Source organism: Ovis canadensis, chromosome 6 (genome assembly GCF_042477335.2).
Source record: "Ovis canadensis isolate MfBH-ARS-UI-01 breed Bighorn chromosome 6, ARS-UI_OviCan_v2, whole genome shotgun sequence".
Classification (NCBI taxonomy): Eukaryota; Metazoa; Chordata; class Mammalia; order Artiodactyla; family Bovidae; genus Ovis; species Ovis canadensis.
Window position 1 is genome coordinate 97714186 of NC_091250.1, and position 11904 is coordinate 97726089.

General features: G+C 40.6%; 1 protein-coding gene across 11 annotated transcripts in view; it reads right to left on the reverse strand.

The window, feature by feature from the left end:
- The window catches only part of EPHA5 (EPH receptor A5), a 408801-nt gene extending 398146 nt beyond the window's left edge, over positions 1-10655 (reverse strand). For all 11 annotated transcript variants that reach the window (XR_011257780.1, XM_069594218.1, XM_069594217.1 and 8 more), the window contains exon 1: positions 9353-10655. Coding sequence is in view for 10 of the 11 variants with exons in the window: in XM_069594218.1 (XP_069450319.1) it covers positions 9353-9512 (160 nt within the window). In the remaining variant the exon portion in view is untranslated. The remainder of the gene's footprint in view (positions 1-9352) is intronic.
- Positions 10656-11904: the final 1249 nt, after the last annotated feature.

Here is an 11904-nt window from a genome sequence, read left to right on the forward strand (position 1 = left end):
CTCACATTTAGGAGTGGGGAAACCAAAGGGATTAACATTTGTTGTATACCTGTTTTGCTCTAGGAATTTTACTAGGCAACATACATACTCTGCACATTATTTTCACAAGTGAAAATTAAGTGTTAACATTTAATTTTTAGTATGTGGAATCTGACATGGATGATTCAAGAACACTCACACATAGTAGGGCTTGTTTCATGGTCTTCACATGTTCCAATTTTGTACTACCTGGTGAGAAGTAGTTACTCCAAAGTTCATTAAAATTAAGTTACAGGGCCCTCAATGACATGGGTCACTTCCATGTCACTGAGACCAGCAAAGTATTCATTAAGTCCATATTTCTGCTACATTTGCAGAACTAACATTTTTTGTACTCCTTTCCTTAAGGATGATTCCTCATACAGTATAAACTTAAATCCATTAAACTGCTGCTCTAGATGTTCCCTATATTCTACCGCTTTCCTGGCAAGAAAAGCATTAACATATATGGACTCTGCAGCATTCTAACCAGCCACATTCCCACAACTTGCACATGTGTACTGCTCACCAATTAGAAAATTATCTCTGTCTGTCTATTCTCCACAACAATTATGTGAAGCAGTACCATACTGTAGATTAATGAACTGAGACTAAAAAAGAAGAAGAAGAAGAAGAAAATAACTGTCCATAGAATTCAGACGGGAAATGATGGAGATTTAAAAAAAAAAAAAAAGCAACCAACAAAATACAAAAAACAAAATCCCAAAACAAAACTAGTTTCTTTTTGGATTTCAAAGCCAGAAGTTTGGTTTTGTTTTATCTTTTCATTTATTTTTCTTTAAGTCCATGCCATTTAATCCTTTCCCTGCTTCATTTTTCAGGCTTGAATAAAATGAATAAATAAAAAAAGGTGACTGCAAACCTGCAATATTAAATGGTTCTTTTGTTTCTACTTCCACCCCTACTTCCAGAAAAATCAAATATGATGTTTAAAATCCTTCACACATAGCAGTTCCCAAGTATTTTCCACTTTTCTCAGAAGGCTGGTTGTTCCTCCTTTAGGAGCCTCAATACACTGCCTAGGGTGTAGAGAGAAGCAAGATCTCTGTCATCTTCCAAAAAATGGACCAGTGGGCCCACCTGTCCAGTCAGCACACAGGCCAGGGCTCTGGGTAAAAGCTACAGCTTGGCTCACAGAGAGGGCCTGCTGTGGACTGCTGTGCTGAACTGGTGCCAGCCCGGTCTACCTGCTGAGTTTGTCTTTCCACAGAAAAGACATTAACAAGCATTTTTGAACAGGAAGAGGCAGTCAGTGCAAAATAATTAATTGAGCTGTGTGTGTGTGTGTTAGTTGCTTCAGTTCAGTTCAGTCGCTCAGTCGTGTCCAACTCTTTGTGACCCCATGAATCGCAGCACGCCAGGCCTCCCTGTCCATCACCAACTCCTGGAGTTCACTCAGACTCACGTCCATCGAGTTGGTGATGTCATTCAGCCATCTCATCCTCGGTCGTCCCCTTTTCCTCCTGCCCCCAATCCCTCCCAGCATCAGAGTCCTTTCCAATTAGTCAACTCTTCTCCTGAGGGGCCAGAGTACTGGAGTTTCAGCTTTAGCATCATTCCTTCCAAAGAACATGTCCAACTCTTTGCAACCTTATAGACTGTAGCAGTAGCACAAAACTGACCGATACCCTTAACTACTGTACTTCTGACTTAAGAGTCCTGTAAAAAATACACAACTTGGTTTGCTACAATCTACTCTTTAACATTAACGACTGTGTCCCATGATTTATTTAACAGAAGACTATATTGTCTGATCACCCCTACTTCCTTGGAGGTATTGGAACTCACAGGCACAGATGAGCTAATACTCCCTTATTTTGCTCTGACTTTGCATAAATGGAGTATCTGACAGGGGAGGAGGGAAGGAAAGAGGGAGAGAGAAAAAAAGAAAGGAGGAAAATGAGATAAAGAAAGAGAAACAGAGTGGGAAAGGGAAAAAGGAGATGTGACAGATGAAAAGAGTGTGAAATTATCATAGAAGATAAAAGACACTACCCATCTCTGAGTAAAAGAACAGACTGTATTTTCTCTAAATCTTCCAATACTTAGCCGGAAACATGTTTCCAAGTAGGAACATTTTCTCACAAAGCATATGCAAAACATTTCAACCCTCTGGTTTTGGCTCTTTGATTTCTTTTTTTTTTTTTAACAAGATCATTTACTTAACAAAGTTAGGAGCCCAGTTAGTTAGAACCAAAGATGTGTGTGATGGATGAAGAAGACAGCCTGGGCAATAGTCCAGCAACTGTAACAGAATTAGAATCATCACAAACACTTTAATCCCAATTATTTCATCTGTGGGGTGTTTAATGCCACAAGTATTTGGCATGACTCAACAAAACTGTGGAACTTACAGAGAAATAAAAGAAACAGAACTAAATGAATGAAATAAAATGAACCAAAGTTATTTCTTTTTTCCATGAGGCTGGGGTTTATATATTCAGAGTCAGTAAAGCAAATGTCAAAATAGAATGTATATTTGTCTGTCTGTGTGTGTGTTTGCATGCAATTATGGTATTTTTTAGTGTTATAAAAAATAAAACCCAAGTACTTTTATTAATATCAAGCTCATAGTGATACCATCTTGACATCCCTCCCTACCCTTTCTTTTGAAAAGCTTCACCACAATCTTAACACATACCCCATAAGTAGTCCATGTGCACAAACCACAATCATCAGGCCAAGTATCTGCACTCTGCTTGATAAATGTATAGCAATAAAGCCATGAACATTGAATCACTGGAATGCATGACTGAGGGTCAACTTCTGATCAATGAAGTTTTGTATATTCCAAGAGTTTAAGAAATAGTTTAGATGATATTATTAAAGTACCACACAAACTGACCAGAGACTAAAGGTTATGGAATCTACAGGAAAAACAACCTAGAATAAAGCTTGTCAATGAGATCCTAAAAACAAAAGTCACACACATTTTTAAAAAGGATTTTTGAGCATGTTTTAAATGACAGAAAGGTCTCTTTATGTTTTCTTTAAGTTGCTAAAGATTAAAAAAATCATTAAAAATTATACCAACAAAAAATGGCAGCTGGTAATAAAACTCATCATGCTAAGCCACCGAGTTTTCAAAAACTCCAAGTAGTGCACTTACTAAATTACAGTTTTGCAACACATGGAATTCTCATTAGAGATACTAGACGACAAACTTGAACTTTGGGGAAAAAAATGAAAGATCATAAATCCCCACGTTTCACCAGACAGTTCTTATGTACCTTGCAGTGTTTCTTTTTATTTACTTTTTGCTTTACAATAACATTATACAAGCTAAGAAATTTTTAAGATGATAATGAAGTAAGTTAAAGGGAATTTTAAAATCTCTATTTCTCATGAAATTCGTTGACTAGAATTACGTTTTAAATCATTCAATTAAGTGTTTTCTACTGTTGTTTTAATATGAACTTTAAATTAAAGCCTTTGCTTATTTTATGTGATTAGAATGAGGGAAATGAACAAAACCTATACACCTGAAACTCCAGTGTCAAAAGAAAAATGTAAATTCCAACTGAATTTTAATACTCAGGAATACCTGTACCACTGTTTGTAGTTTGATCTATAAATAGCTATTTCTAGTACAATTTATGACATCAGACCGTACTATTTTTGTGAAAAGTTCTCTGTTACAACACCTTGTCTATGTTACCAAAATATATTATAAAAAAATGAGCTGTTGTCCAAAATTTGGATTTAAAATTCTTAAATCATTTTTCTTATTCAAAAGTCAATTTTTTTCTTGTTCAAACACTTTAAAACCTATTTCACTAACTCTGAACAAACAAACGTCTAGAGAGTCAGAACCTAAAACAGGAAAAGTGAACATATGATAAAGGGAGACCCCCTAAGTATTCATGCTATTTTGGAAGTTAAAAAACAAATACTTAAAAATGGGTCATTTATATTTTGATTTAAACATTTTCAGTAGAACTAACAATTCAGTTAAGATTTTCACAGTGAATAACTATCCAACCTTCCAGTTTTCTAATTCCTATATAATAATACTTTCAAAAGTGTTATGAACAGATCAGAGAATCTCCAGTTATTCATTCTTATATTAAATATATCTTACTGAATAAATTTATTTGGTTTATTATTTGAAAGTTACATTTTGTTAAACTTTTTGTAAAAATATGAACCTTTAAATCTATTTATTTACTTATTTATTAAATCTATTTATTTTTAAAAAATAAAATTATTTTTTAAGCAACCTTTGTAAACATTTATAGAAACGTAAGTGTACCATTTAGTCTGTGATAGAATATATGATACATTTTTTAGTGTCAATTAAAAATACCATTAGGAGTGTTTATGCATACAATAGATTAGGATAACACCTTTGAAGAAATCACTACCAATCCAACTGATTATATACATTTTGATTAAATAACTAAATATGCATTTACCCAGTAAAACATAACAGTAGGAACTACTCTCTATAAACACCTACCCGCCAGAGATACTAGAACAGCAAGAATCACTGAATCTCTATTGTAACAATTTACATTTCTCATACTGCTTTTATAGTTAATATCACTGTTTCTGGAAAGAAAACAAAAGGACAAAGACTGCAATCAATTTTTAATGATTTACAAGCAAGGCTGAATATTGGAACTTCAGTTAATTTTGTTGCTTCGTGAAAACTATAGTAAAAGTTATTTTAAGATTGTTAAAAATATCATAATCATCTTTGAATGATTACATACCTTTGCTAACTTAAGTTTAAGTTATTCTTTAATAAAATAAAATATATCTGCTAATTTAATTTGAAAAAATAAAGCATAAAGAATCAATTTTTACAACAGTTTTTTCTTTAAGATAATAAGAACATATTTTTTGAAAAAGAACATTTGACTCATAAAAGGTAAAATAACTATCGTTATTTTTGTTAATCATGTTATCATGTTAATCATGTTTTGTTATCGTTAATCATGTACATCATATCCTATTTTTATAGTCAAAGGTAAAAAGGTTTCTTCTAAATGAAAGAGAAATAAATTGGTCACTCAAGAAAATACCTAAAAAAAGCACACCAAACAAAGGAGATTTAAGTGGTCAAGTCAATCAACAAAACTGTAGTGAAAATAACTAAAGAACTGACATTTTCTCTGCAGTAGCAACAATGAATAAAGTCTAATGTTTAATTAAATGTTTTGGGATTGTTTTGTCTATAAATAGCTATATCATCTCATTTTGATATTTCATGTAGAAAACGCCAAAGGATCACATTTTGTAAAGCAGAATGTTAATAATATAAAATAATGGCAACTAACACATTTCTAAGCATTAAAAAAAAAAAAAGAATCCTCTTCCCATACTATCTATATCCTATGTGGACTTAGCTAAAGAACTAATAATATTTACAAATGACAATATTTTAATAAAAATAGTTTCAATCAAAGGAGAGCAACCATTAGAAATGCAGAAATTGTTCAACCTTTTCCCCGCCTTATATGAGGATATGAAATCCTCTTACATGTCACCCTGACACCCAAGAAGATCTTTGTCTACCTCAAAAAAAGGCTTAAAATTTCAAGACCCAACCTTCTGCTCCCTATTCAAGGTTTATAAAGCAAAAAGCCAAAACTCTACACGGTGCCTTCCTAGTTCCAACAATCTACGATTCAAACAGGGGTAATGGCTCTTTTTTCCTTCAGTAGCATCCTGGTGAGGGAATAATTTTACTGTCGTTTTTCTGTGGGGTCCTGCCTCTTTATCTAAAAGGAAATGAATTACAACCGGATGACAAGGCCACACAACAAAGCCATTTAGTTTTACAAATCTATTATGTCGTCCAATCGTTTTATGGGCCTGGTCCTATTATAAACCAAGAAAAAACCCTAAAACAAACTTTCTTCCTTTTCTTTATTTCCACTGAAAGCATCTACAATTTTATGACTGTTTTTCAAACAGTTCAGCACCCCTCCTCAATTTTTCCCCTCATGTGGTGTTTTTTTTTTTTTTCTCCCTCAGAGTCCCTCCATCCCACTTCCTCAAACATACAAAACATTCAGAGACAAGAAACTGGACTTTTCAAATACAAACTGCTGACAACTGTCAGAAGCACTTTACTGGGACATTACTAACTGTAGCTTCAATGAATCAAGCTTGATTCACTGCGGGTGAATCATTTTCAATGCAGAGCTGTTCAGCAGTAATTGGCCAAGAATCCCTGCTGCGAAAAGCACTTGTCAAATAATGCTTGTTTACAAATATATCTCTCAACAGCAAAAAGTGGCAGTTACTGAATAAGTTCAGGGCCACCTCTAATATTCATAACAGTGGACACGCTTCCTTTACTTACTAAATCTATTAAATTTTTCACTTGTTGATACACTTGCTAATATTTGTCCTGCCTGATCAATCTTAGAGAAATGTTTTGCCTTTTATATGCCTCTGCATTATTCTACAATAAAAGTCGTGTGTGTTATACTGTAGCTCAAAGGCTTCTTCCATATGTATTCATGCCTAAAATGTGTAGTAAGACAACTAAAGATATATTTACCCTATCATAGAGTTCAGGCTAAAGGGTAAATTTTCCTCTTATTTCTATTACCCAGTGTATTTTAACATTTATTTCATATCAGTCCAAGATTCTAGATATAAATTTGACTTTTTTTGTTCAATTTTGTTTATTTATGTCAACCAAACTTAAATATTAAACATGACTGAGTACCAATTATAAAAGTAAACTTCCATTTATTTCTACCTGACTTGATTTCTTTTCATCGCATAACGGGAGCATTAATAACATACACATATATAATGGATAGATACACTACAGTCTGAGAAGTCACAAAGCATCTATAGGTTGCAGAAAGCAAAGTACAGAACAAGTTTTTAAAAGCGTTAGTGCATACATAAAATCTTTCTTTCAAAGTTCCTTCAAAAACAATCAAAGGCAAACTTGAAAACTCCAATCTGAATCTTTAAATAAATAAATTGCTGTTATAAATATCTTATATTCTTGTTCTTTGATTAGACTAGCAGTATCATGGAGAAACAAAAAGAACATATTAATAAGAAGTCTGGCATAACACTAACAGAAAACTGTTGGGCAGAGAAGGGATGAAGCAGATGAAATATACAAATACATACACATATATATGTACATGTAAAATTGTAACATTTTATTTCTAATTATGTAAAATAGTGTAGTTACAAAATGTGCCCCAAACAACAGACATGCTTTTATTTCTACTGTTTTCAGAACACTGGCTGGTAAAGTACCACTCACTGTTGGTTAGACCCCTACAATCCTCATCTCACTGAAGCCCAAATTTTACTGTTCCACTCGCTAGGTAAGGACAGCACAACCTGTGGGTATTAAGTCCGTGATGTCAGCCAGTCTACCTTCCACAAGACTCCAGGTCTTCTTACAACACCACAGGAGACCTATTCTACTTCCCTGCTTCCCTCCATTTCCTTTTACCTCTTCTCTCTGTAGTCTGGACCCTTATTCCCATTTAGCGCCACCCTCCCTGAGACTTCATTTCTTCCCTTTCTCTAGCCAAGAGCTACTACTCCTTTACACCTCTGCATAAGCCCTTTCCCTCATAATACCCAGGGGAAAAAAGGAAGAAAGAAACATAACGGGAACACACGAAAGAATAAAATGATACTACTATCACTCTTTAAATCCAAACCAGGTTGCCCCTTTCAATAGAGTAAGACAGTTCATAAAAGGACTCCTAACCCTGTCATAATTCTCCGGACTTCTAACATACTAAAAAAAGGACACGACTTCAGAAAACACTTTTTCAACTTTACCAGGGAGGTTAAAAATGCAGACTGCTTGTGTTAAGCATGGGGTATTGTAGGCAGGTAAGCAGACGTGTAGGTAGGCAGATAGATAGATGGACAGATAGATCGAGCTACATATAACCCCTAAATCAGATTTCTAAAAACAAATTTGGAGGGTAAAGACAGCTCATGGGGTGCGGAGAGGAGTATTGATCCTTCCTGTTTTTCACACGGTTCCTAGGAAGCTGGCAGCGCTCCGAGACCAGCTCAGCCCCTTCCCCTACAGCCAAGACACGACCCGTGCAAGTCACGAGGACACACACGACTCCGCCGCTGCTGCTTCATCTTTCTGGTCCCGCGTCCCATGCTCCAGGAATGTAAGGGCATTTTTAAGGTTCTGTGCCTCACTCGAGGCACCCAGGGCTCCAAATCGAAACCCCAACCTTCCCGCCGAGGTGGGAAGGTTTTTGATGTTTTCGTGGTGGAGCTGACCACCCAGACCCCATCTTCTCGTAACCTACATGGGATCTAAGATGCTGCCCCCACCTTGGAGGGCTGCGCGGTCCGGGCGCGGGAGAAGAGCGAATGTGGCGGAGCTGACCCGGAGGCCGAGGGCGGCGAGCGGAGCGGTTTGAGCCTAGATCCGGGAGCCAGGAGCGCGGCTCAGGTGCCGCTCCCGTGCCGGCCCTCCTCTCCGGGTGCAAGGCAGGGACAGTCTTCTCGGTCCGGAGCGCGGGATAAGGAATAAGGGAGAGAGCTGGGGACTCTAGGATTCTGAGCGGAGCTTTTCCCTTTCGGAAACGTGGGGGAGACCCGATTCGGTGGGTTCCAGCATCACCTTCCAAGCGGCGACACTCCCCTCCCCCGAACCCTCCGCCTCCCGCGGCATCCCACCTTCCAGACTTCCATTTCGTCTGGGTGATCATACGACCCCCAAAGTGCGGCACACCTCCACGGTGTGAGGCGCTGTCCGTCCTTCTCCATCCCCCCTCCGGCGAGAAATAAAAGCTCTTACCACCCACCCTAGAATAGCAGCTGGCGATGTCCTAAATAGCAGCTCCCAGAAGGCACTTTACCCCAAAATAAAAGCATCCAGCCACCCCCACCACGTTCCCCAGCCCCAGCCCCAAATAACGGTTTCTAAAAGCCCCACCGCTCCCGAAATCCCCGTCACTGCGCTTCAAACAGTCCCCACTCTTTAAAGCCCGAAATGCCACTTCCCCACGCGCTTCAACTGGGACCCAGCCGCACCCAGCCTCCCGGCGCGGGTCTCGGAGCCTTCTATCCTCCTGGCTTCCAACTTCCCAGCCCCCTCAGTCAGCCTAGGTCCACAGCCAGGTTCCGCGCCGAGCGCTCCGCGGCTAAAGTCAAACAATACGCGTGGAGACGGCTGAGAACCGGAGGGAAAAGGCTAGCGAGAGCGGACGACCCATGTTAGTTCCGAAAGAGGGGTGCTATTTCGGCCGCGGCGGCCGCGTCTAGCTCGCCAGGACCCGCGCGGCCAGGCCCCGCCTCGCTCCTCCGCCCCGGGTCGCAGCGGTCCCCACCCCCACGGCTTTACCTTCGTTGCTGGGGCTGGCCAGGAGGGTCCGGAGCGCGGCGCACAGGAAAACGCAGGTCCAGAGGGGCGCCCTGCGAGGTGCGGAGGAGCAGCCGGCCAGGGACGCAGGGGTGCTGGGGGGCCCCCGGCGTCCCGCACCCCGGGGCCCCGAGCCCCACATCTTGTCCTCGCCGCCTCCGCCGCCGCTGTCCCGCGCCGCTCAGTCCACAGCTCTCGCCTCGCGGAGGGGGCGAGAGAGGCTCGCGGTTCCTCCCCGTTCCCGGTAGGCTCCTTCACCTTCGGGCCCGCGGCTCGCCCCTTTGCGGGGACCGCGGGGCTTCTCGTACGGCTGAAGTTTGCTTCCAGAGCCCCACACCCTCCTCTCCACTGGGGTTAAATGAAATACTAGTGACGGCGGACAGTGTAGTTCGGGACTGGACTCGAGGGTGTCGAGAAGGTCCCGCGTCCCGTTCTGTGCCTCTTTATAGACTTTTAAGGATGGAGGTCTTTGAAATGCCACTGGAGGGAGAGGAGGGGGAGATAAAAGCTCCTTTTCAGTCTTCAGGGCTGAAATGGGCGAAGGTGAAGACGACAAGTCATCTTAAGAAGAAATTCTCGATAAAAAGAGGAGAAAAAAGCAGGGTGGCTAAGGAAAAAGGAAGATGAGTTGGGGGGGGCGGGGGGGGAACAGGGTAGGGGAAAGAAAGACAAGCAAGGCGAGCCGAGGAAAAGATCCGGAGAGTTCAAAGACGCCAGCAGAAGGAAAGAGCTGCGGGCTGAGCACTGACGAGGGAGGGACCGGCGGCAGCGGCGGCCCGGAGCCCGGAGGCTCCCGCGGCTCGGGGAAGAGGCGGTGTGTGCGCGGCCAGGCTGGCGAGCTCGGAACTGCACCGCCACAGCGCGCTCCTGCTGAGTCTGGAGCTCCGGCGTCTCCTCAGCCTCCCGCTCTGCGCCTACCACCCTTCTCCCTCCTCCTCCTCCCGGCTCCCCCTCCCTCGGCTGCTCGCAGCCTCACCAGTGAGAGTCTACTGTAAGTGTGAGCTGCTTAAGCGGAGTCCCACACCCGCGGAGGGAAGTAATCTGGCGGCTGCCGCGGTGAGGGCGGCTGCCGCGGTGAGTGCTGCTTAACAGTGTCCGGAGAGGCGAGTCTTCCTCCGCGGATAATTAGGGCGAAGAATTCTCCTGATGACGCCTGCCAAGACCTGGGCTCCCGGGAGGCTGAGGGAAACCAGCCCCAGTTCAGCGGGCAGCCTTCAGAGGAGCGGGGCCGTGGGTTTGGCCGACTGCCTGCTGCCCACCTCAGGCTTGTGGCATTAACAACCTTGTTACACCGCCCAGCATTCCTAAGCTGTGCGAGTCTGTGGCTAGTTTATTTAACACCCTTTAACCGCTTACTGCTACTAACCCGCTCTATTCTTTCAATACTTTGGCGGCTGGAATAAGATAATTTGTCAACGTTTTCTTCTAAGTAAACGGCAGACTGTCCAAACACAGAGAAGGCAGCTACGACTGAGATTTCAGGGAGTCAAGGAATTTGGCGATTGAGAATTGTCGCATACTTTAAGAAGTGATGATTTAATTCCTCAATCTCACTGATGGAATGTTTTATGTTTTAGAAATTATATGATATGCAGATATATGAAATTCCAGTGAAATTAATTTCAGGATATTTTAAATTAAAATTATTTTAATTTCTTGTGTTCTGCTGCATTGAGAAATAATTTAGAAAAACTGTTGAAAACAATCAACTTTCCATATTTCATCTCTATTATGTCTACTCTTGTTTTATTTTTCTTCAATTTTCTCATTCATTTTTTTTTCAAAGAGGTCCATCTGAAGGGCAGTTCTAGTATACTAGCATTAAAAAAAAAGACTGCAAATAAAACTTCTACAAAAAAGTGTGATTTTAGAATGAAAGGTATCTCATTTAATTTGGTGCGTAGTAACTACTGTAAAGACTAGATTTTCACCCACACCCAAAAGAGGCAGGTCTGCTCATCAACTTTAATAATTTTAATATCCAGCGCCTTGTTTGTATTCACAATAAATTTCTCATAATGATTAGCTGATGGCATTTGGTTTTTGTTTAAATATTTGAAATAAAAATGAAAGAATAAAGTGGCAGTGATGCAATTTTGAAAAGAGGTGGATGCTCATCTTTATTTTTTCCCCTGAAATGTTTTGGCACCAGAAATCTAAAAGCAGCTTCTTTCTATTAAAACGTGCTCCAAATGATTGAAGCAAATTTAGAGGAATGTCAGTAGATCAGTCTTTCAGTTGGGCCAAAAGCTTCACAGTGAGATGCAAAGTTAAAGTGGATGTTTTATTTGAAGACCATTCAAAATGTAAGCTCCTCCCCCTAAATTTATAGTTGAGCCATTTAAAAATATCCAAACAGACTATCAAGGAAGTTATCTAAAGTCTATGAACACATAATAATGCTGTATGTGAAACATAGGCACTTTAATGGGCCTTTGAGCTTGTTTTACTTCTTCAGGACTTGTATCCAGTAAAATGAGGGATTTGGAGAAGATCTTCAAGTTCTCTTCTCTTCCTTTGTCCTTTATCTTCTC